At 43.2% G+C, this 20,931-nt stretch overlaps 1 protein-coding gene, 1 non-coding gene and 1 pseudogene across 5 annotated transcripts; 2 read left to right on the plus strand and 1 right to left on the minus strand.

Annotated features, from left to right (window-relative positions):
* Positions 1 to 331: 331 nt before the first annotated feature.
* HAUS1 (HAUS augmin like complex subunit 1) lies at positions 332 to 17,054 on the plus strand. 4 transcript variants are annotated; one of them, XM_035270933.2, is made up of 10 exons: positions 332 to 385; positions 1,433 to 1,607; positions 4,656 to 4,703; positions 6,464 to 6,599; positions 8,311 to 8,445; positions 11,215 to 11,338; positions 11,726 to 11,791; positions 13,644 to 13,715; positions 14,379 to 14,426; positions 16,800 to 17,054. In XM_035270933.2, exons 1-10 carry the CDS (start codon positions 356 to 358, stop codon positions 16,848 to 16,850), a joined length of 885 nt encoding a protein of 294 aa, XP_035126824.2. In that variant the 5' UTR covers positions 332 to 355; the 3' UTR covers positions 16,851 to 17,054. The 4 variants fall into 4 exon arrangements, with proteins under 4 accessions (XP_035126824.2, XP_054100121.2, XP_002757249.2 ...); XM_054244146.2 differs by lacking the exon at positions 13,644 to 13,715; XM_002757203.5 differs by lacking the exon at positions 4,656 to 4,703.
* Positions 10,323 to 10,429, minus strand: LOC118147011 (U6 spliceosomal RNA). Its single transcript, XR_004733193.2, has one exon. It is a non-coding gene; the product is annotated as a U6 spliceosomal RNA (small nuclear RNA).
* Positions 17,055 to 17,519: 465 nt separating the features above from the next.
* LOC108587933 (keratin, type II cytoskeletal 8 pseudogene) lies at positions 17,520 to 19,352 on the plus strand (annotated as a pseudogene).
* The last annotated feature ends 1,579 nt before the right edge of the window (positions 19,353 to 20,931 follow it).

Consider the following 20,931-nt stretch of genomic DNA (forward strand, 5'->3'; position numbering starts at 1 on the left):
AGAACCAAACGTTTCAAGAACATTTTTTTAAGACAAGTGATTCAAGCAAGAAATAAAAATAAAAGAAAGAAAAAACAACCTGGATCTAGGCAGCTCTACTTCTTGTGCTGGAAATTATACCGCGGAAGGAGGGAAATGCGGGGAGGTGGCAAGGAAGCGAGGCTTGCAATGTCAGAGCCTTGGACCAGCCTTGCACAGAGGCTCTCAGCGGCCAGTAGTCCCAGGAAAAACCACAACTCCCAGAAATCCTGGGCCCGGCCAGGGGCGGGGCCAACGGCGTATGGGCGGAGCCTAGGGAGCGAGCGGGGCGCGTCTCACGCGAGGAGTTCCTAGTGAAGCGGCGGGAGTGGCAGCTATGGAGCCGCTGGAGGAGAGAGAAGCGAAGGTGCTCGGGCGGGAGCGGGGATCGGTGGCCTCCTGGAAAACGCGTTTTTGACACCCTCGCGCCACTGGCGCGTCTCCTGCGCGCGCCACATCTCCCTTTTCGCTCCCCTCTTACACATCCGTCTTCTTTTTTTTTTTGAGACGGAGTCTCTCGCTCTTGTCGCACAGGCTGGAGTGCAATGGCGCGATCTCGGTCCACTGCAACCTCCGCCTTCCGAGTTCAAGCGATTCTCCTGCCTCAGCCTCCCGAGTAGCTGGACTTACCGACGCCTGCCACCACGCCCAGCTAATTTTTGTATTTTTAGTAGAGATGGGATTTCACCATGTTGGCCAGTCTGGTCTCGAACTCCTGACCACCGGTGATCCGCCCGCCTAGGCCTCCCAAAGTGCTGGGATTACAGGCGTGAGCCACCGTGCCCGGCGCACTCATCCGTCTTTTAGTGCCGCGGTCACGATCTGCAAGACCCCCTGTGCTTGGACCCTCCTGAAAAAGGCGCTTCCCTTCCTGCCCGGGCCTCCCCTTGTTTGGATCTAGCCTGGGAGAGGCGTTGTGCAGCCCCTGTCAACGGACTGGAGTGGGATTTCTGAAGCCAAACCCGCCTTCCAGCCAAGGCTCGCTGTTCGCTTCTCACCAGGTTGCTTTCACACCTGAGCTGCTTCTGCGCCCTGCATCCCAACACTGGGAAGTTCCCAGCGCGGCGGAGCTTCTGCTGATGGAGGAACAATGGTTGTTTTCAGACTATGCACTGGTCTATTAAGTTTTAAGGCTTTTCAAGAGAAGCAAATTGTTAGCCTGTACTGCTTTTGTAGATTTGGGAAAAAACGGATTGTTCTCTGGTAATTTTGCGTCTTGCACGATTCATTGTGTAGTTGCTCATTTTTTATTTCCTGATATCTAGTATCTCCCTAAAGACAAGTGAGGGGAAGCAGGACTTCAGAATAGTCACAGAAAACATTTAGTTTGCTTATGATCACTTCACTGTCATAGTCTCATTGTGCCATTATAGTAAACAAGGCTTGTAGTATTTGTCTTTCTTTTAATGCTTAGGTTGCTGCGTGGTTAAAAAAAATATTTGGAGATCATCCCATTCCACAGTATGAGGTGAACCCACGGACCACAGAGATTTTATATCACCTTTCAGAACGCAACAGGCTCCAGGACAGGGATGTCTACCTGGTGATAGAGGACTTGAAGCAGAAAGCAAGTGAATACGAGTCAGAAGGTGAGATTAAGTCCAGAGTTTCGAATGAGAATAAATAGAAGTAACCAAATTTTATAACACTAAAGCATCAGGGTTAATTTACTGTAGACTATTTATTTTGCTTCTTTGTTTTTCCCAGATTCTTCTTCCACTCTGTTATAGCATTTTCTATTTTATTGTTTTATGTTATATATATAATTTTTTTTAAACCATCTTGCTCTGTCGCCCAGACTGGAGTGCAGTGGTGTGATCTCGGCCCACTGCAACCTCCACCTCCCAGGTTCAAGCGATTCTCATGCCTCAGCCTCCCGAGTAGAGGCCTGTGCCACCACACCCGGCTAATTTTTGTATTTTAGTAGAGACAGGGTTTCACCATGTTTGCCTCCTGACCCCACGTGATCCACCTGGCTCATCCTCCCAAAGTGCTAGGATTACAGGCATGAGCCACCCTACCCTGCCAGTAGTAACTCTAAATGATAAATTGTATTATACTAAATATCTTATTGGTATTCTGATGGCAAATAGTAAGTTAAAAGAGTCTAACCTTATGAGCCTGACACACGAGATGCCTTGTGGTTTTTTACTTACGTCTCTGCTTGGTCTGTTTCCAGTCTCCATGATTTAGTCATACAGACCTATCAGGACACCTGAGGTGGCAGCCATGAAATGTGAGACTTAGACAAAATTACTCTATGACTACATATAAGGAGATTGCATTCGAATTTTCTGCTGGACATATATAGTTTGAAAAAGTGGCAATCCTCGCCTCTTCCATCCCTTACCTTCCCTTCAAAAATAATAGTAAGAAGAAAAAGTACATTTAGGCCGGGCACCGTGGCTCACACCTATAATCCCAGTACTTTGGGAGGCCAAGGCGGGTGAATCACCTGAGGTCAGTTGTTCAAGAACTACCTGACCAATATGGTGAAATCTTGTCTCTACTAAAATTACAAAAATTAGCTGGGTGTGGTGGTGTGTGCCCGTAGTCCCTGTAGTCCCAGCTACTCAGGAGGCTGAGGCAGGGGAATCACTTGAACCTGGCAGATGGAGGCTACAGTAAGCCGAGATCTCGCCACTGCACTCCAGCCTGGCGACAGAGCAAGACTCATCTCAAAAAGCCAAAACAGAAACAAAAAAACCCCCAAAAACTAGCTAGGTGTGGTGGCACTCACCTGTAGTCCCAGCTACTCAGGAAGCTGAGGCAGGAGAATCGCTTGAACCCAGGAGACGGAGGTTGCAGTGAGCTGAGATCATGCCACTGCATTCCAGCCTGGACAACAGAGAGAGACTCTGTTTAAAAAAAAAAAATTATCCAAATCAGTTTTTAGGTGCAGTGTTTATTTCTGTGAAGTACAGTTCTTTATAGCACGTAAGCTTGGAACATTTTGGAAATATTTGCAGGAGTTGGGGAAGGATGTAAAATTTTTACGAGAAGTTTTTTTGTGTTTTGTTTTGTAGTGGAGAGACAGTCTTGCTATTTTGCTCAGGCTGGTCTTGAACTCCTGGGTTCCCGTAATCCTCCTACCTCAGCCTCTCAAGTAGCTGGAATTATAGGTGCACACTATGTGCCTGGCTATATGAAGATTTTTAATCATGAGGAATGCAGATGAAACTATTCATTCTTCATGCCTTCAATTTGTCAGTTGAGGAGGCAAATGAGGAGAAATTGCCCTGGCTAGAATTGGCAAGTGCAGACTCCTTGTCTTGTCCCTAATCCTAAATGAGACAGAATCCAGTCTTCACCATTAAGTAGAATGTTAGCTGTGGGTTTTTTGTAGACACCCTTTATCAAGTTGAGAGAATTTACTTCTTTTTGTTGTTGTTGTTACGGAGTCTCGCTCTGTCTCCCAGGCTGGAGTGCGTGGTGTGATCTCAGCTTACTGCACCCTCCACCTCCTGGTTCAAGCGATTCTCCTTCCTCAGCCTCCCAGGTAGCTGAGATTAAAGGCATGTACCACTATGCCTGGCTAATTTTTGCATTTTTGGTAGAGGCGGAGTTTCACCATGTTGGCCAGGCTAGTCTTGAGCTCCTGACCTCAAATGATTCACCCAACTTGGCCTCCCAAAGTGCTGGGGTTACAGTTGAGGAAATTTACTTCTATTCCTAGTTTGAGTGCATTTATCATGAAAAGGTATTGGATTTTGTCATTTTTTGTGTGTGTGTGTCTGTTGACATGATCATGTGATTCTTTTTAGTCTCTTGATGTGATGTATTACATTAATTAACTTTCAGACATTGAACCAACATTTATCCCTAGGAAAAAAATCTCAATTGCTCCTGGTGTATAATCTTTTTTTTAATATTCATAAGATATTGGCCTGTAGTTTTCTTTTTCTTTCTTTTTTTTTTTTTTTGAGGTGGAGTCTTGCTCTGTCACCCAGGCTGGAGTGCAGTGGTGTGATCTCAGCTCACTACAACCTCTACCTCCTGGGTTCAAGCAATTCTCCTGACTCACCCTCCCAGAGTAGCTGGGATTACAGGCGCCTGCCACCACACCTGGCTAATTTTTGTCTATCTAGTAGAGACAAGGTTTTGCCATGTTGGTCAAGCTGGTCTTGAACTCCTGAACTCAGCTGATCCACCCGCCTTGTCCTCCCAAAGTGCTGGGATTACAGGTGTGAGCTGCTGTGCCCAGCCAGTTTCTTCTCTAAATGTCTTTATCTGGTTTTGGTATCAGGATAATACCAGTCTCATGGCAAGAGTTAGGAATTATTCTTTTTTCTATTTTTTGCAAGAGTTGGTGAAAAATTGGTATTAATTTTTCTTAAAATATTTGGTAGAATTCAGTGGTGAAGTTTTCTGGACCTGGACTTTTCTTTGTGAGAAAGCTTTTTTTATTACTGGTTCAATCTGTTCACTTGTCGTGGGCCTATTCAAATTGTCTGTCCTTAAGTCAGTTTTGGTAGCATGTTCATTTCATCTAAGTTTTCTGAACTGTTGGTATACAATTGTTTCTACTGTTTCTTTATAATTCTTTTTATAAAAGGTTGGTAGGATTGTTCTTGCTTCATTTCTAATTTGTCTTCTCTCTTCTTAGACTATTTATTTATTTATTATTATTTTTTAAGGCAGGGTCTCACGCTGTCGCCCAGGCTGGAGTGCAGTGGTGCCATCATGTGAGCCTCAACTTCTAGAGCTCAAGGACTAGAATTAAGCTAGTAAGACCCTGTCTCAAAACAACAACATTAACAACAACAACAACAACAAAAACAAAGAAAATCTCAATAATAAAAAGACAACCCAGTTTTGAAATGGGCAAGGGGTATACATAGGCATTTCTCCAACGAAGATACACAAATGGCCACAAAGCACAGCATCATTAGTCATCAGAGAAATTCAAATCAAAACCACAGTGGCAAAGTGGCTCACGCCTGTAATCCCAACACTTTGGGAGGCCAAGGCAGACAGATCGCTTGAGCCCAGGAGTTCAAGACCAGCCTGGGCAACATGGCAAAATACTATCTCTACAAAAAATAGAAAAATTAGCCGGGTATAGTGGTACACACCTGTAGTCCCAGCTACTTGGGAGGCAGAGGTAGGAGGATCATCTGAGCCTGGGGGGTCGAGGCTGCAGTGAGCTGAGATTGTGCCACTATTCTCCATCCTGGATGACAGAGTGAGACTGTCTCAAGAAAATGAACGACTAGCACAGTGCTACTTCACACTCAGTAGGATGGCTGTAATCAAAAAGACAGATATTACAGCTGTTAGAGAAGATGTGGAAAATTGGAGCCTTCATCACTTCTAGTGGGAACGTAAAATTATACAATCACTTTGGAAAACAATCTGACAGTTCCTAAAATGTTTAAACATAGAGTTAACATATGACCAGCAATTCCACTCCCAGGTATATACCCAAGAGAAGTGAAAACATATGTTCATATCAAAACCTAACATTTACTGAATGAATTTTTTTTTTTTTTGAAACGGAGTTTCGCTCTTGTTACCCAGGCTGGAGTGCAATGGCACGATCTTGGCTCACGGCAACCTCCGCCTCCTGGGTTCAGGCAATTCTCCTGTCTCAGCTTCCTCAGTAGCTGGGATTATAGGCACATGCCACCATGCCCAGCTAATTTTTTGTATTTTTAGTAGAGACAGGGTTTCACCATGTTGACCAGGATGGTCTCAGTCTCTTGACCTCGTGATCCACCTGCCTCGGCCTCCCAAAGTGCTGGGATTACAGACGGAGCCACCGTGACTGGCCTGAATGAATGTTTTTAGCAGCATTCATAATAGCCAAAATGTGGAAACAACCCAAATGTCCATCGATGGTTGAATGGATAAATTAAATGTGATATGTCCATATAATAGAATAATACTCAGCCATAAAAAGGAATGAAGTACTGGTACATGCTGTAGCCTGGATGAACCTTAAGCTAGTCACAAAGGACTGCACATCTTATGATGCCATTTATATGAAATGTCCCAAATAGGCAAATGAAGAAAGACAGGAAGTGGTTGCTAGGGTTTCGGAGGGTGGGAGATTAGAAAGTGATGACTAAGGGGAGCTGGAGGTGGTGGCTTACACCTGTAACCCTAGCATTTTGGGAGACCAAGGCTGGCGGATCACCTGAGGTCAGGAGTTCGAGACCAGCCTGGGCAACCTAATGAGACTTGGTCTCTATAAAAAAAAAAAATTTAAAAATAAATAAATAAATAAAGTGATGACTAAGGGATGTAGAGTTTCTTTGTGGAGTGATGAAAATGTTTTTGAATGGGTTGTACTGATGGGTATACACCTCTGAATATACTAAGAGCCACTGAATGACATACCTTAGGTGGGTGGATTATATGATATATGAGTTATGTCTTGATAAAGCTGTTAAAAATTTTTAAAACAAGAAACAGTCACCATGGAACTCTTTTATCTTTTTAGCCAAGTATCTTCAAGACCTTCTCATGGAGAGTGTGAATTTTTCCCCTGCCAATCTCTCTAGCACTAGTTCCAGGTATCTGAATGCTTTGGTTGACAGTGCAGTGGCCCTTGAAACAAAGGATACCTCACTAGCTAGGTAATTCTTTTAATTTCTGCAAGTCCTAAAGACTTTTTGGTTCTTAGTATAATTGTATATGAAAAATTGGCAATAAATACAAAGCACTGAATTTAGTTACTTCGTATCTTTGCCAGTGAGTATAATTAATTTGGATGAATTTGGTATTGGTTAATTTTTAGTGTTTTTTTTCTTCCAGGAATAGGTTTATAAAGAGCGGATCTCATGTATATTTGGAAAGGGATTAGTATCACATTGTTCCCTGTGTATAATAAGAAAGAGAGTAGGCTAAATGATTTGGTTGAGCATAGTAAATTTTGATCATGTCTACCTATTTGTTGAGTAGGTTAGGAATTTTCATTCTTTTTAACAGGCATTTTACTTCTATAATAACATGATTCTTCCAACAACCTTTAGAGGAAACTGAGGGTCAGGAGGTGGGGATTAAATAACTTCTCCCAGCTAGTAAATGGCAGAGCTGAGATTCAAAACCAGTCTTAAAAAGCTCATCTGACTATCACTGTTGGCCATATCTTAGCTAGAACTAATACAACTTATCATAATTGGAGAGTGACACAGCAGAACAGCTTACTTGTCAATTTAAAGGCAATTTATATATAATCTCAGAGCAGTGTTTTAGGTGTAAGAACATACGTACTGTATGGCTGCAGAAATCTAGACTTGAATTAAGTAACTTCAGCGGATAACAAATACCAGTTTATGTTAGTTGTATACGCATTGGGGAAGCAGGATGAATCATATAACCTCTTGCTTTTTTTTTTACAAATAATATGTGTTTTAGAATTTTTTTAAATGTATGTTTTTATTATTATTTTTGAGACAGAGCTTGCTCTGTCACCCAGGATGGCGTGCAGGGGTGCAATCTCAGCTCGTTGCAACCTCCACCTCCCGGGTTCAAGCAATTCTCTGCCTCAGACTCAGCTATTCAGCCTTCCGAGTAACTGGGATTACAGGCACCTACCACCATGACTGGCTAATTTTTCTATTTTTAGTAGAGATGGAGTTTCACCATCTTGACCACGCTAGTCTTGAACACCTGACCTCGTGATCCACCTACCTCGGCCTCCCAAAGTGCTGGGATTACAGGCGTAAACTGCGGCACCTGGCCTGTATGGTTTTTGTTTGTTTGTTTTTTATAAGATGGGGTTTCACTATGTTGGCCAGGCTGGTCTTGAACTGCCTGCCTCGGCCTCCCAAAGTGCTGAGATTACAGGCATGAGCCTCCACACCCAGCCCATGTTTTTTTTATACTCATATACTATCATATAACTTAAAGTAACATTATGTTTTGTGCCTTCTTACTATAGCTCTGGTATAACACTGGGGAAGCTAGATGAATAGGATAGTAACTGCCTTCAAGAACAATGTCTACATGCATTCAAATAAGGGAGATGGAAATGTAACTATAACAGTGTGACCGCTGTAACAGTACAAGAATGTACAAGGTGTAGCTGGGTAGCACAGAGACAGAGGTGGTCAGTGCCAGGATGATGGTGATGCTCCATCTGAGTTTTGAAGGAATGGTCGGAACTTTGCCAAATGAAGAAGGGCATTCCAGGCAGTGGGAATAGTGTGTAAAAAAAAATGCATAAAGGTAGGAACAGCATGGTTATGTAAGAATCTACATAGCAATAAAGTCATTTTTAGCAATGAGAACTAATTATAATTATTTTTCTTAATGCCCATTTATATGACCAGATTCTTCTTTCAGTTTTATCCCTGCAGTGAATGATTTGACCTCTGACCTCTTTCGTACCAAATCCAAAAGTGAAGAAATAAAGATTGAACTGGAAAAACTTGAAAAAAATCTAACGGCAACTTTAGTATTAGAAAAATGTCTACAAGAGTAAGTAATTGAATTCAAAGTGGTGAATTTATAATTAAGGGAGTAATAGGACATTGTCAAATTTAGTTTTGGCAGTAGGTATGATTTTAAAAACATATTAGTAAATGGGGTTCATAAAACATTTTTTTTTTTTTGAGACGGAGTTTCGCTCTTGTTACCCAGGCTGGAGTGCAATGGCGGGATCTTGGCAACCTCCGCCTTCTGGGCTCAAGCAATTCTCCTGCCTCAGCCTCCCGAGTAGCTGGGACTACAGGCGCATGCCACCATGCCCAGCTAATTTTTGTATTTTTAGTAGAGACGGGGTTTCACCTTGTTGACCAGGATGGTCTCCATCTCTTGACCTCATGATCCACCCACCTCAGCCTCCCAAAGTGCTGGGATTATAGGCGTGAGCCACCGCGCCCGGCCTCATAAAACTTTTTTTTAAGTAGAATGATTAGTGGAGGTGGAGATGGTTGGATATAGACTTTTTCAGCTTTTTTTTTTTTTTTTTTTTTTTGAGTAGCTGGGATTACAGGCATGTACCACCACACCTGGTTGATTTTGTATTTTTAGTACAGATGGAGTTTCTCCCACGTTGGTCAGGCTGGTCTGGAACTCCCGACCTCAGGTGATCCTTCTGCCTCAGCCTCCCAAAGTGTTGGGATTACAGGCGTGAGCCATCGCGCCCAGCCTGACTTTTTCAGCTTTTACTTTATACAATTTTTTTCTTTCTTTTTTTGAGATGGAGTCTTACTGCAACACCCAGGCTGGAGTGCAATGGCACAGTCTTGGCTCACTGCAACCTCCGCCTGCTGGGTTCAAGGAATTCTCCTGCTTCAACCTCCCCAGTAGCTGGGACTACAGATGTGCAACACCACGCCCAGCTGATTTTTGTAATTTTAGTAGAGACGGGGTTTCACCGCATTGGCCAGGCTGGTCTCGAACTCCTGACCTCAAGTGATCCACCCACCTCGGCCTCCCAAAATGCTGGGATTACAAGTGTGAGCCACTGTGCCCAGCTTCTTGCCTTTTTTTCAAAAACAAATAATGTGGGTATTAGAATTTTCAAAATGTGTGTGATTTTTTTTTTTTAATTTTTTTTTTTGGAGACGGGGTTTCACCATGTTGGCCAGGATGGTCTCGATCTCCTGACCTCGTGATCCACCCACCTCACCCTCCTAAAGTGCTGGGATTACAGGCATGAGCCACCATGCCCAGCCGTGATTTTTTTAATATTTATAGACTACCATATAACTTAAACTCACATTATATTTTGTTGAGCATTGTTGCTATACCTGTGGTATCCCTCTTATGATACTTTAGACCTTTTTTAGGCCTTTTTTGCCCCAGAGATTAGGGCCTATAGATCACGAGTATGTGTGTGTATGCACAAGTAATTTGGTGGTATGTAAATTTATTCAACAAATATTGAATACATATGTGCAAAGCACTGTCATGTTGCATTTATTTTTATTTATTTATTTGTTTTTTGAGACAGAGTTTTGCTCTTGTCACCCAGGCTGGAGTGCAATGGTGTGATCTCGACTCACGGCAACTTCTGCCTCCCAGGTTCAAGTGATTGTCTTGCTTCAGCCTCCCAAGTAGCTGGGATTATAGGTGCCCTCCACCACACCTGGCTAATTTTTTTTTTTCTTTCTTTTTTTTTTTTTCAGTAGAAATGTGGTTTCACCATGTTGGCAAGGCAGGTCTCGAAATTCGTGTCACATTTAGTACAGAGGGTTTTAGGACCTCCTATTTCAAACTGGCTTTAGGATATGTTAAATTATTATTATTTTTTAATACACAGTTTATTTAGATGGAAATAAACTAAATTGACTTTCTTCACCAAAAATAACAGCAATATTTTCCATATTATTTCTACATAAACCACAAAACAAAATATGGAATGCTTCACAAATTTGCATGTCTTTCTTGTGCAGAGGTCATTGTAATTTTCTCTGTATTGTTCTAATTTTAGTATGTGTGCTGCCAAAGTGAGCACCATTTTTTTTTGAATGGCTGATTTACTTTCTTCAAGAATAATTAGTTTACATTAATTGTAAAATTGTGTAAGCCTGGGCAGCATAGTGAGACTCTGTCTCTACAAAAAAAATTATTTATTCTTATTTATTTTATTTTTTTATTTGAGATGAAGTCTTGTTCTACTGCCCATGCTGGAGTGCAGTGGTGCAATCTCAGCTTACTGCAACCTCTGCCTCCCAGGTTCAAGTGATTCTCCTGCCTCAGCCTCCTAAGTAGCTGAGATTACAGGCGTACTCTACCTTGCCCAGCTAATTTTTGTATTTTTAGTAGAGATGGGCTTTCACCATGTTGACCAGGCTGGTCCTGAACTCCTGACCTCAAGTGATCTGCCCACATTGGCCTCCCAAAGTGATGGGATTACTGGTGTGAGCCATTATGCCTGGCCATCTACAAAAAATTTAAAAATTAGCCAGGCATAGTGGCATGTGTCTATAGCCCTAGCTACTTGGGAGGCTGAGGTGGGAGGATCACTTGAGCCAAGGAGTTTGAGGCTGCATTGATCACACCATGCATTCAAGCCTGGGTGACAGACCAAGACCTTGTCTCAAAAAAAGAAAGAAAGAAAGAAAAAAGGCTGTTTTTGTATTTTTTGAGAAAGATCCCAGAGTGCAACATGGATGGGAAGATGACCTGGTTACCGACTCTGGGCTAAGCCAGCATTGAATCCAAAAGTGGTGGAGTTTCTATTTTAGAATACTTTTACTGAGGAAAAGAAGAAAATGTTTTGAATTTTGCTTTTTAAAGGGATCTCAAGAAAGCCGAGTTGCATCTGTCTACAGAAAGGGCCAAAGTTGATCATCGTCGTCAGAACATGGACTTTCTAAAAGCAAAGTCGGAGGAATTCAGATTTAGAATCAAGGCTGCAGAGGTCTGTATGAAGGACTGAATATAGTTAGCTTGCCTTGTTTTGTACCATCATCCTCACAGCTAGGCATTATTATTCCTTTTTACAGATGAGAGGACTACAGAGAAGTTGGTAACTTACTCCAGATTACATAGCTATTATACTAAGCAGATCTAGATTCAAACCCAGGCGTTCAGGCTCTGAAACTCAGGCCTTAGACACTGCACCCATCTTGTCACAAATTGTGAGTGTGGAAAGGATTCACATATAACATACAAATGCTTAGATACATGTACAGTTTTCCATTTATAATTTGTAGCTCCTCTTTACTGTGTTATATGTTAAAAATATTTGATGGTGGTCACTTTCGAAATAATTTTTTAACTGAACTCCTTTTTTTGGTAATTGTAGGAGCAACTTTCAGCCAGAGGCATGGATGCTTCTCTGTCTCATCAGTCCCTGGTAGCACTGTCAGAGGTGAGCTTATTTTAACCTAATTTAACTTTCTTTAAAATATTACTCCACAATCTGCTTTTTCATTTGTTTCTTTTTATAGGGTTTTTATTCACTGTGGACCTGATGTCTTTTCCTTTACCTTTGTATTTTATATTCACTGGTATTTATACCTTTTATTCCTTATTTAGCTGTATATGCCCTCATATTTGCATGGTTTCCTTTTTATTAAAAGTTACTAACTCTGCTGGAGTCACTTATATATTATTGATGTATTTATTAAACAAATGTATTGAGGGACCATGAGCTAATTATCTAGGTGCTCCCCTTCCTTCTCTTTCAATAGACAGTAAAAATGCAGGTCTCCAAACTCCTGTGGTTACCAGATGCAATTCTGGGTTTTTAGGTTATGTAAAGGTTTGATCTGTTTTGTGGGAAGAGAGAGAAATAGTGGGTTTTGTTTTGTTTAATAATTCTTAAGTTTTTTTACCTCATTCTTGAAATCTAACATTGGCAATTCATAAATATGTATTTGGGACTCTAGTTGTTCCTTTACATCCTTTGCTTTTCCTTGTTTTAATAAACAGAGATGGGGGTCTTGCTGTGTTGCCCAAGCTGATCTCAAATTCCTGGGCTCAGGTGATCCTCCCACTTTGGCCCTCCAAAGTGCTGGGCTTAGAAGTGTGAGCCACCACACCCAGCCTCCTTTATGTTTTGATTCCTCTTGATCACATGCTTTTGCATTCTTAGACAGCCATACTTCAATCTATTGTTAATAAATGGGAGTAAAGGCCAGGCATGATGGCTCATACCTGTAATCCTAGTACTTTGGGAGGCAGAGGCAGGAAGATTGCTTAAGCTCAAGAGTTAGAGACTAGCCTGGGCAACAAATCGAGACTCTAGCTCTACAAAAAGTTAAAAAATTAGGTCAAGTGTGGTGGCTCACACCTGTAATCGCAATACTTTGGGAGGCCAAAGAGGGCAGATAGCCTGGGGTTAGGAGTTTGAGACCAGCCTTGCCAAAATGGTGAAACCCCATCTCTACTAAAAAATAGCTGGGCGTGGTGGTACACACCTGTAATTCCAGCTACTCAAGAGACCGAGACAGGATAAAGGATAATCGCTGGAACAGGATAAAGGATCATTGCAGTTAGCTGAGATTGTGCCACTGCACTCCAGCCTGGGTGACAGAGCAAGACTCCATCTTAAAAAAAAAAAATTAGCCAGGCATGGTGGTGCATGCCTGTGGTTCCAGCTACTCGAGAGGCTGAGGCAAGAAGATTGGTTGAGCCCAGGAGTTTGAGGTTATTGTAAGCCATGATTGCACCACTGCATTCCTACCTGGGCAACACAGAGAGACTCTGTCGCAAAGAATAATAAAAATATAACTTTCTGGCCGGGCACAGTGGCTTATGCCTATAATCCCAGCACTTTGGGAGGCTGAGGTGGAAGGATCACCTGAGGTCAGGAGTTCAAGACCAGCCTGGCCAACATGGTGAAACCCCATCTCTACTAAAAATACAAAAATTAGCCGGGCCTGATGGTGGGTGCCTGTAATCCCAGCTACTTGGGAGGCTGAGGTGGAGTTGCAGTGAGCCGAGATCGCGCCATTGAACTCCAGCCTGGGTGACAGAGTGAGACTCTGTCTCGAAAAAAAAAAAAGATTTTAAAGAACATAACTTTTCTATTTTAAGTATCTAACAGTTGTTTCCATTGAGAGTGAGTTTGTCTGTGTATCTTTGAAGCTCTTTATTCAATAACATTATTTAAAGTATCCTAATGTTAATGCTTTGTTGTGTTTTATTTCAGAAATGGACAGTATTAGTTGCATTTTGAATGTTTCTATTACCCTGTGACTGTGTTCTTTTACCCCCAGAAACTGGCAAAATTAAAGCAGCAGACTATACCTTTGAAGAAAAAATTGGAGTCCTATTTAGACTTAATGCCGGTAATAATTTTCATGAATTAAAAAAAGACTATTTCCTCCAACCTCACTTAAGGGTACTATATGACTATGAAAATAGTGTGTTTAGGCCAGGCACAGTGGCTCACGCCTATATTCCCAGCACTTTGGGAGGCCGAGGCAGGCTGATTACCTGAATTCAAGACCAGCCTGGCTAACATGGTGAAACCCCATCTCTACTAAAAATGCAAAAATTAGCCAGATGCAGTGGTGCACACCTGTAGTCCCAGCTACCTGGGAGGCTGAGGATGGAGAATCACTTGAACCTGGGAGGCAGAGGTTGCAGTGAGCCAAGATCACACCACCAAACTCCAACCTGGGTGACAGAGCAAGACTCCATCTCAAAAAAAAAAAGAAAATAGTATGTTGGTTTTTGTTTTTTTTTTTAAGCCAATTAGTGTGAGCTTGTAAGGTTGTTCAGGTTAGCCTTGAACTCATGACCTCGCCTTCGCAAGCGCCACGACATCCGGCAGAAGCCACTTTGGACCCCAGTATGTTGGTTTTTAAGGGTTTAAAGTCAGTGGTAAATTTCAGTGTTATATGTACATTGGGTTTTTTGCCTTTTGAAAAGGATTGTGGCATTATTTTTCTCCTTGAGTCTGAATTGAGGCAATATAACCTTTCCTTGTTTTATTTATTTTTTGTAAGAATCCATCTCTTGCTCAAGTGAAAATTGAAGAAGCAAAGCGAGAATTAGTAAGTACTTCCTGTAATTTTTTCAGATTTTTAAAAAAGAAAATAAATGTTAATATAAAGTCCTCTTCATTCTTCTTTCCTTTCTCTTCAGAGGTAAATGGCAGTCCTAAAGTTACTGTGTCTCATTCTCCTGCATCTTTTAATACTTTTTTTGGCTGTGTACATGGATATATATTTTTTCCCTTAAAAACCACAAAGTAGTATTTTATGCCTTTTAAAATTTTGTATAGATTTTCCTAGTGGAAAAAGGGGGGTATATTGAGAGATATAGAATACTCTAGGCAAAGAAAAAAAGGGAATATATGTGTATATATATGATATTGAGAGACAGAATATATTGAGAGATATAGAATATTCTAGGCAAAAAAAGGGAATATATATACATACACACACACACACACACACACACACACACACATATATATATATATCCATATCCATATATATATATATCCCCCTAGATATAGAATATTCTATGCAAAAAGAATTTGCAAAGGCATATAAGCTGAAAAATGGGGCCGGGCGCGGTGGCTCATGCCTGTAATCCTAGCACTTTGGGAGGCTGAGACAGGTGGATCGCCTGAGGTCAAGAGTTCAACACCAGCCTGGCCAACATGGTGAAACCTCGTCTCTACTAAAAATACAAAAATTAGCCAGGTATCATGGCAGGTGCCTATAATCCCAGCTACTCAGGCTGAGGCAGGAGAATCGCTTAAACCCAGGAGGCAGAGGTTGCAGTGAGTGGAGATTGCACTACTGCACTCCAGCCTGGGCTTCAGAGAATCTGTCTCAAAAAAAGAAAGAAAGAAAGCTGAAAAATGGAAGACTTATTGAAGTTATAGCAAGTGATAAGGCCTGCCTGCTTGAAGCATGAAATGTAAGAAGAGTTGGAAAAGATCAATTGGTTTATGATGTAGAGGGCCTTAATATATAAAGAGTGTTAAACTTAGAAGTGTTGACCACTGAAAGATCCTGTGTGTTTCCTTGTTTTTTAAGCTTAAAAGAAATATGATTATAGCTGTGCTGTTATTTTTTTTGGAGATGGAGTCTTGCTCTGTCCTCCATTCTAGGGTGCAGTGGTGTGATCTCAGCTCACTGCAACCTCCACCTCCCACATTCAAGTGATCCTCGTGCCTCAGCCTCCCAAGTAACTGGGATTACAGGTGTGCATCACCATGCGCAGCTAATTTTTATTTGTTTATTTATTTATTTGAGATGAAGTCTTGCTCTGTTGCCCAGGCTGGAGTGCAATAGCATGATCTTGTCTCACTGCAACCACTGCCTCCCAGATTCAAGCCATTCTCCTGCCTCAGCCTCCTGAGTAGCTAGAATTACCGGCACCTGCCACCACGCCTGATTTTTGTATTTTTAGTAGAGACAGGGTTTCACCATGTTGGTTGGTCTGGTCTCGAACTTATAACCTCAGGTGATCCACCCACCTAAGCCTCTCAAGGTGCTGGGATTATAGGCGTGAGCCACCGTGCCCAGCCATATTTTTGTGTTTTTAGTAGAGACAGGTTTTACCACATTGGGAAGGCTGGTCTCTTTGACCTCAAGTGATCCACCTGCTTTGGCCTTCCAAAGTACTGGCATTACAGGTGTGAGCCACTGCACCTGGCCAAAGCTACGCTTTTTATCAGGCTAGTTCTTTAGGAAGATTATTCTGTAGCTAATGTTTAGGGTAGATTGGGGGAGGGAGAAAGAAAATTGCAGAAACCAGTTTGTGTATTTAGGCCAAATAAAAAGTAATGAGGACAGTGGCAATGCAAATGGAAAAGAAAGGCCGGGCACAGCGGCTCATGCCTGTAATCCCAGCACTTTGGGAGGCCGAGGTGGGCGGGTCACCTGAGGTCAGGAGTTCTAGACCAACCTAACCAACATGGAGAAACCCCGTCTCTACTAAAAATACACAATTAGCCATGCATGGTGGTACATGCCTGTAATCCCAGCTACTCAGGAGGCTGAGGCAGAAGAATCACTTGAACCCAGGAGGCAGAGGTTGTATTGAGCCAAGATGGCGCCATTGCACTGCAGCCTGGGCAACAAGAACAAAACTCTCTCAAAAAAAAAAAGAATGAAAATGGAAGACAGGTGATGTGAGTGACGTTTGGAGGCACATTGTTTAAGGTTTTTTCCCTTCCCTTCAGGTGTTTCTTACACTCACTTAGGAGTTTGAGTGCTTTCTGAGGGGAAGAGAGGGGAGATGTAAAAGCAAGGGAATGTCTAAAAGCATATTTGATATTCATAATAGTATTCTTAACATTTTTTGTTTTAATGTTTTTCTTTTTTGCTTCCCTTATTTTAAATAACATTGAATAAAAGTTAGAGCATCTGTCTTATGCCCTTATTTATGGTATGTCTTTCTTCCTGTAGGATAGCATCGAAGCTGAACTTACAAGGAGAGTAGACATGATGGAACTGTGACAACAGCCACATAAACATCCTTTTTTTCTAGAAAATTGAATAAGACTTTACAGAGTTCTTTTTCCTCTTGGCACTTCTTAACAAGAAAATTTTCTGTGTTCTTAGATTACAGAATGTCATAATTGATAGAATATGGTTTCTTACTGTGTATTGCATTTTTGTGCCCAGATACATAGTTTTCATATTAAAAAGCCTTTTCTCTTACTTTCTTTCTGTGTGGTTGATGGTTGAGAATCCTTCATTAGCTCTATGAGGCAAACATTGTGCATGAGTTCATTAGGTCAACTAGAGTGAAAGGAAAGTTTCCACAGCTCCACCATGTTTCTCCCACGCTCTTCTTTCTCCAGGGGTTTGCTGTCATTCTTTTTGATCAGCTCACCTGCCTGCTTCCAAATGTTAATATATGCAGGAATTTCGTTTATGAAAAAGATGACCTTTTATTTATTTATTTATTTTTGAGATGGAGTTTCACTGTTGTTACCCAGACTGGAGTGCAATGGCCTGATCTCGGCTCACCACAACCTCCGCCTCCTGGGTTCAAGCAATTCTCCTGCCTCAGCCTCCCGAGCAGCTGGGACTATAGGCGCGCACCACCATGCCCAGCTAATTTTTGTATTTTTAGTAGAGACAGGGTTTCACCTTGTTGACCAGGATGGTCTCGATCTCTTGACCTCATGATCTGCCCATCTCGGCCTCCCAAAGTGCTGGGATTATAGGCGTGAGCCACCACACCCAGCCAAAAGATGACTTTTTAAATCAGTAGTAGAAAGATGGATAATTCAACACTTGGCATTAGGTCCATACTTCATACCTTATGTCAGGATAATCCAAAGAATCAAATATTTAAATATAAAAAATTTAAAAATAAAGGTACTAGAAGCAGCAGCTTCTCCGCTCCTTCTGGAATCTCTCCCTGGTTCAGCCCGCCTGCCTCCACTCTTGCCTCCACCATGTCCATCAGGGTGACCCAGAAGTCCTATAAGGTATCCACCTCTGGCCCCGGGGCCTTCAGCAGCCGCTCCTTCACGAGTGGGCCCAGTGCCTGCTTGAGCTCCTCGAGCTTCTCCCGAATGAGCAGCAGTGGCTTCCGGGGTGGCCTGGGTGCAGGCTATGCTGGGGCCAGCAGCATAGGCATGGGAGGCATCACCGCCGTCACCATCAACCAGAGCTTGCTGAACCCCATTAAAGTGGATGTGGACCCCAACATCCAGGCCATGTGTACCCAGGAGAAGGAGCAGATCAAGACCCTCAACAACAAGTTTGCTTCCTTCATCGACAAGCTGCAGTTCCTGGAGCAGCAGAACAAGATGCTGGAGACCAACTGGAGCCTCCTGCAGCAGCAGAAAACGGCTAGGAGCAACATGGACAACATGTTTGAGAACTACATCAACAACCTGAGGCGGCAGCTGGAGACTCTGGGCCAGGAGAAGCTGAAGCTGGAGGCGGAGCTTGGCAACATGCAGGGGCTGGTGGAGGACTTCAGTAACAAGTATGAGGAAGAGATCAATAAGCGCACAGAGATGGAGAATGAATTTGTCCTCATCAAGAAGGATGTGGATGAAGCTTACACGAACAAGGTAGAGCTGGAGTCTCACCTGGAAGGACTGACTGATGAGATCAACTTCCTCAGGCAGCTGTATGAAGAGGCGATCCGGGAGCTGCAGTCCCAGATCTCTGACACGTCTGTGGTGCTGTCCATGGACAACAGCCGCTCCCTGGACATGGACAGCACCATCGCTGAGGTCAAGGCGCAGTACGAGGAGATCGCCAACCACAGCCGGGCTGAGGCGGAGAGCATGTACCAGATCAAGTATGAGGAGCTGCAGATGCTGCCTGGTAAGCACAGGGATGACCTGCGGCATATGAAGACTGAGATCTCCGAGAGGAACCGGAACATCAGCTGGCTCCAGGCTGAGATCGAGGGCCTCAAAGGCCAGAGGGCTTCCCTGGAGGCCGCCATTGCAGATGCTGAGCATCGCGGGGAGCAGGCACTCAAGGATGCTCATGCCAAGCAGCAGGAGCTGGAGACCGCCCTGCAACGGGCCAAGCAGGACATGGTAAAGCAGCTGCGTGAGTACCAGGAGCTGATGAATGTCAAACTGGCCCTGGACATCGAGATCGCCACCTACTGCAAGCTACTGGAGGGCGAGGAGAGCCAGCTGGAGTCCGGGATGCAGAACATGAGTATCCACACGAAGACCACCAGCAGCTATGCAGGTGGTCTGAGCTCTGCCTATGGGGGCCTCACAAGCCCCGGCCTCAGCTACGGCCTGGGCTCCAGCTCCTTCAGCCACACCAGCTCCACCAAGGCTGTGGTTGTGAAGAAGATTGAGACCCGCGATGAGAGGCTGGTGTCCGAGTCCTCTGACGTCCTGCCCAAGTGAACAGCTGCAACAGCCCCTCCCAGCCTGCCCCTCCTGAGGCTGCCCCAGAGCTCAGGAGGGAGGCTGCTGTGCAGGGGAGCGCAGGGAACAGGAGACCCACCTGACGCTCAGCCCTAGCCCTCACCCTCAGCCCACCAGCAGGGAGTTTACTGCCTGGGGACCCCCCTTGCCCATGCCTCCAGCTGCAAAACAATTCAATTGCTTTTTTTTTGGTCCAAAATAAAATCTCAGCTAGCTCAGAAAAATAAATAAATAAATAAAGGTACTAGAAGAAATTGAAGGGAAGTTTTCATGTTTTGGCCTTTTTGTTTGTTTGTTTGTTTTTTGAGACGGAGTCTTGCTCTGTCACCCACCCTGAAGTGCAGTGGCTTGATCTCAGCTCACTGCAACCTCTGCCTCCTGGGTTCAAGCGATTCTCCTGCCTCAGCCTCCCGAGTAACTGGGACTACAGGTGCCCGACACCACACCTGGCTAATTTTTGTATTTTTAGTACAGATGGGGTTTCACCATATTGGCCAGGCTGGTCTTGGACTCCTGACCTCATGATCCACCTGCCTCAGCCCCCCTCCCAAAGTGCTGGGATTACAGACGTGAGCCACCAAACCCAGCCTAATGTTTTGGCTTTTAAGAGACAGGGTCTTGCTGTATTTCCCAGGCTGGCCTCAAAATCCTGGGCTCAAGCAGTCCTCCCACCTCAGCCTCTTGAGTACCTGTCACCACAGGTACATTCCACTGCACCCAGCCTAATGTTTGATTTTTAAATAATTATGAGTTGGAAATGTATCACCAAAACCCAGGTGCCATAAATAAGTCCTTGAAATATTTAAATATTTTGTTTTGTTTTGTTTTGTTTTGTTTTGAGACAGGGTCTTGCTCTGTCACCCAGGCTGGAGTGCAATGGTGAGGTCTTGGCCCACTGCAGCCTCCACCTCCTGGGTTCATGCAATTCTCGTGCCTCAGCCTCCCAAGTACCTGGGACTTCAGGCATGCATCACCACACCTGGCTAATTTTTGTATCTTTAGTAGAGACAGGGTTTCGCTATGTTGGCCAGGCTGGTCTCGAATTCCTGACCTTAAGTGATCCTCCTGTCTTGGCTTCCCAAAGTGCTGGGATTATAGGCATGAGCCACTGCACTTGGCCTATTTAAATATTTTGAAATAATAAAAATGCCTGCATGGCAAAATCTGTTGTAAGTAAAATCAGTGGACATGACAAATGCAGTACAGGAGATTTTTCACTGTACCTTTTTGTGCCTTTTAAAGTTTTGTACCATGCAATTTAAAAACAATCAGCTTTAACAAAGTTATCTCAATGTCTTTAAAGTTTCCTTCTTTCCTTTTCCTTGCTGCCAGCCAGAAAAAGACATTTGTATTTTCTTTTGGAAACAGTCCATATCCTTTTGCCATTTATGTATTAGCTTTTGATCTTTTTGTTAACAATTTATAGAAGCTCCTTATGTATTAGCTAAATTAGTCTTTTGTGATTTGACTTGCAAATATTTTTCCAAGTTTGTCATTTGACTTACTTGCCGTGTGCTCTTCATAAGGCAGTGTGATAGATTGAGTGTGGAAATGACCACAATAATTCTCATCCCTGTGCACTCACCCCTTTGTGACATGACTTGGCTGTGTCTCCCATCGAAGGAGAGTCTACTTTACCTGCTGTATCTGGCTTGGCCCTATGACTTGTTTTGGCC

The sequence above is a fragment of the Callithrix jacchus genome, chromosome 13 (genome assembly GCF_049354715.1).
Source record: "Callithrix jacchus isolate 240 chromosome 13, calJac240_pri, whole genome shotgun sequence".
Taxonomy (NCBI): Eukaryota; Metazoa; Chordata; class Mammalia; order Primates; family Cebidae; genus Callithrix; species Callithrix jacchus.